Raw genomic sequence first — 4,495 nt, 5'->3', positions numbered from 1 at the left:
AAAACAAATCCCTGTATTAAGACGGAGGTAAACAGTGGTTATATTTGAGGTAAATATTAGTGGTTGTATGGTCGAGTTAGATGTTAGTAGCACATTTGAATGTACAATTGTCTTCTGTAAACATTTAATACTATGACCTGTCAATTAGAAGTGACAGATTGATAGGGTGGACACATTTCTAGCCATGAGTTAAGCTTGTACGAATAGGTCAGTAGTATCCTTGCATTGCACTTACAATATATTTGGTGCTGGTTTGATTTGACAGTCATAGTCAATAATGGGGATGACGCCTGAGAGGGGGCCCACTCTGTAGGGTATACTGACCAGCAGGCTGGTGAGACGACTGATTGGGCGGACCCAGCGCATCAAACACACTCTTATTGGGCGGTACTGACTGGAGCATAGCGTCCAAGTCCATAATGAGGGGAGGGCGCCCGCTGGGTAAGAGGGGCCAGTAGGCATGACCTACAAAATGGCTGGATGTGACAGGAGACCCCCCATAGCCATACAGAGGCATCCCTAGTGGAATCAGAGGGCCCCCATTAAAACGCATGCTGGGCGGGGCCACAGCGTTGGGCGGTGTGTACTTGGCATACGAGGTGGGCAGCTCCCAGGGAGGTGCGGAGACTCTGCGGGCAGACTTGTGTGGAGGGAGTCTGCAGTCCTCGTACCCATCTGATCCCGCCTCTCCCTCAGGCACCCGCTTCCCTCCCTGCGACACGCCCCTCCAGTCCTCATCGGAGGAGGAGGAGGCGGGGCTGGCGGAGCTGGCTGAGGCGCTGCGGGCAGTGGAGGAGTAGCGAGGGTGTGGACGAGTGTGGAGCTCCACCCCCCAGCAGTCCCTGCCAGGCTCTCCTGCAGCGCTGGCCGGCCTCAGGCTGTGGAGGAGGGAGTCAATGGCAAAGGACGAGTCCAGCTTGGGCCGGTACAGCTCCTCCTGAAGGGGGGAGTGTTGTCTGGTGGGAAAGGGGGGTAGAGCAGTGACAAGTGGGCCTGGGGGTAGAACAGTGACTGGTGGCGGTGGGGCCGGGGGCTCTGCGTCTGGCTTATGTTGGTGCCCATGCAGGATGTAAGGGGCGAGGTCCTGGGCGAAGATGGTCTCATCCTGGCGCGACACGGCAGTGTTCTGTCTCTTGAGGAGCTCCAGAGGCACCCGGCTCTCCTCCACAGTCCAGAAGTTGCCCTTCCCCTGGGGCTTACCAGGATCCTTCAATACCTACAGGGACCGGGAGTGACAGACAGCAGTGAGATCAAGAGTATAGTACAACCTGAAAACCAGTCAGACAGGATTGCCCCAGTTTCACAAAACTCAGAATTAGCTAGAATGATTTACTTGATCTAAAGTTTCATGAAGCACTGCAGTGACTCTTGGTAGGCTACAAATAAAATGTATTCTGTATTTATTTGGACAGTGAAGCTTAAACTTAATTTCTCTCAATACTCCAGCATTTGGGATCAATTGTTTTATATACAGTATGAGGCGACAGAGCGTCACCTTTTATTTAGGGTATTTTAAAATAAAAAAAATTCTGTTTAGAAATAAAAAGCACTTTTTGTATTGAGTCCCCCCATTTGAAGAGTCATAAGTATTTGGACAAATAGTCAAAAGTTTAGTATTTGGTCCCATATTCCAAGCACGCAATGACTACATCAAGCTTGTGACTCTACAAACTTGTTGGCAGCATTTGAAGTTTGTTTTGGTTGTGTTTTTTGGAATATGTTTTGCCCAATAGAAATTAATAGTAAATAATGTATTGTGTGCACAAAGATCATGCCCCCAAAACATGCTAACCTCTCACCATTGTCAATAACAGGGGATGTTAGCATTTTGGGGGGGGGGGGGGGGGGGGGGTGATATTTGCTTCCAACTTTCTCATTCATCATTATTTACAATTAATTCAATGATAATCTGTAGTCACAGTAGCATCCATTTAGAAGTGTTTAGAAACATTCTTATTTACAATAAAAGTGACTCCAAAACATTATTTTACCATTAATTAATTACACATGTCTAGTCACAAGCTTGATGTAGTCATTGCCTGCTAGGAATTTGGGACCAAATACTGACCTTTTGACTACTTTAATACATGGCACCTTCCAATGGGGGGGGGGTGTAGATACTTAATGCTTTCATTTCTAAGCAGAAAAACAAGTATGAAAATACCCTCACAAAAGGTGACATTCTGTCCTGTCGCCTCATATAAAACATTTGATCTCAAATAAAAAATGCTGAAGTATAGAGCTGAATTAAAAGTTTTTGCTTCATTGTCTAAAGAAATACAAATGGGAGAGTATACTTGCTTGTAGGTTGTTTGGATTTTAGAATCAAAAATGCCTTTTTGAGCCCACTGATTGACATACCAATAAAGACCCCTAATAAGACACACCTTAACAAAGCAGTCATAGGAAGAGAGGTTGTGTCTCACTGAGTCCCGCCAGCCCTTGTAGTTCCCTTCGAAAAAAGGGAAAAGTGTACTAATCTCCTTTAGAATCTGGGGAGAGAGAAGGGAGTCAATTTACTTCAATTGGTGTCTGCATTAAAACAGACAAATTAACCGACTATATTAAGATATGTACGATTTAACACACCACATGTTTGTAGGCATACATTTAACTAATCATTCACTGTCATCATGCAGCATTTTCATAGGCCTAGAATAAATAACCTAAGATACACTGTAGGACTGCACAGAGAGCAATCCTTGACCATACTTCTTATCAACTCAACCCACTCCAGCTGATACATCTCAGTGTCTGGTTTCACTGTATGCTGCTATCCTTAACAAAACAAACCAAGAAAAGCATGGCAGTGTTACTACTCTGTTAAGCGTCAAATGATTGTCCTGTTGGTTTAATGCAATTGAACTGCATATCCCTACCCCAACAAAGACAGTTTTTTTTTACTTATCATAAGAGAACATCCCCGATTAGAAATTGAGTTTTAAAATAATTAAAAGCCATTTAACCTTTATTTTCGGAAACTTAAATACTATATTAAAATAACCATCATTTAATAGACAAAACTGACACATAACCATGCATAATTTGGCCAAAATTGACACAACCGTTCGTAATTAGGGCCAAAATGTACCATTCTAAATTCGCATGTCCACACACAAACTCACTTTACCTCAGACAAAGTAAGCTTCTTCTCTGGAGAGTTTTGGATGACCATGGTAATCATTGCGAGGTAGGAGTAGGGTGGTTTGGGGTAGCGCTGATAGTTCTTTTTCTTTCCACTTTTCGCATTTTTCTCTTCGTCCCAAGATTTCTCCTGGTCTAGCGGCGTCGCTTTATCCATGGGCGCTGAGACCAGGCTGAATTGGTAAAGGGCAGGCTTCTCGAGCCGTGGAGGCTGTCGGACTGGCGCCTGGATTGGGCAGTAGGGCCAGTGTTGGGCTGGAGAGCTCCGCGCTGTGTTGCTCAGAGGATGGATCTGGAAGTCAAGTTGATGATCTTGGTGGCCTTCCAGGCTAGGACAGTGCAGGTAGAGAGCGGGTGGTGCCAGCATGCTCTGACCCCCCCAGTGCTTTGTCATGCTGATCAACCTGGGGGCAGATCGGGCTGCACGGTCGGAGAGGGAGGGAGTCGGCCCTTAACCCCTGGCAGACTGCTGGCTCCAGGCCGCTGGCTGGCTACCTATTTGAAGAGCAAACAATTAACAGTTTCATGTAAATCCCGCTGTGTAATCGATAAGAGAATGGAGCGCTATCTGCGGGCAGAATGACTGATCGCCCCGGGCGGCTAGGGAGGGTCTGTGTGTGAGAAAGAGACAGTAAACCTGTAAATAACCCCTCGGACAAACAACATGCCACTTAGCACACAGCGTTAATTTTGGTAATCCGCTCCAAAACTTTTACGCATCAGGTGCGCACAGGAGTGAGCTTCTTATATCCGCAGAGAGAAACATCCAAATGTTTTTATTTATATATCAGTCCACTGGAATGAATTGAATCATTAGCCCCCCTTACACAATGTGTTGGGGATCATAGTGAGAAAGGTACCCCCAACCTCCATCTCATTCCCTTCATTTTTAAAACTTGCTTACAGTAAACACAGATTGTGACGTTCCAATGCCACTACATCAGTCGCCAGCGTGCCCCATATAAAAGGGGTGAATTGAGAGCGGGGAGAAGTAGAACGAGAGGGTCCCACAAAGCAGATTGAAAAATAAACCAAGAGGTATTTTTTGTGAGGCTTTCATTTCATTCAATATACATAGGACCGCTAATATACAAATATTGAGGGATTAACACCCTGGCCCACTAAAACACATACTGACGGAAGACAGAGAAAATGTCAACTGAAAGATTACCTCATTAATTGTGTTGCTGATTTGTTATAAATTGTCAACACCGGACAAAATCTAATCGATCACATTTGTCAATAGTAACTGCCCGATTAAGATCCTGTATACCATATTTATTAGAAGGATAATATAATCGAATTATTTAAATATGGTAGATGTTGCATAGTCGGAGAAAACAAACAGTAG

At 44.9% G+C, this 4,495-nt stretch overlaps 1 protein-coding gene across 1 annotated transcript; it reads right to left on the bottom strand.

The window, feature by feature from the left end:
* Positions 1–271: 271 nt before the first annotated feature.
* Positions 272–3,538, bottom strand: LOC120027717 (forkhead box protein H1-like). Its single transcript, XM_038972706.1, has 3 exons — positions 3,131–3,538; positions 2,388–2,492; positions 272–1,216 (listed from the first exon to the last, which is right to left on the bottom strand). The coding sequence occupies exons 1-3, from the start codon at positions 3,536–3,538 to the stop codon at positions 272–274; spliced, it is 1,458 nt and encodes a 485-aa protein (XP_038828634.1).
* Between the last annotated feature and the right edge of the window lie 957 nt (positions 3,539–4,495).

Source organism: Salvelinus namaycush, chromosome 33, assembly GCF_016432855.1.
Source record: "Salvelinus namaycush isolate Seneca chromosome 33, SaNama_1.0, whole genome shotgun sequence".
Classification (NCBI taxonomy): Eukaryota; Metazoa; Chordata; class Actinopteri; order Salmoniformes; family Salmonidae; genus Salvelinus; species Salvelinus namaycush.
Note: the sequence above shows the minus strand (reverse complement) of the source record. Positions and strands in the feature narration are given on the sequence as shown.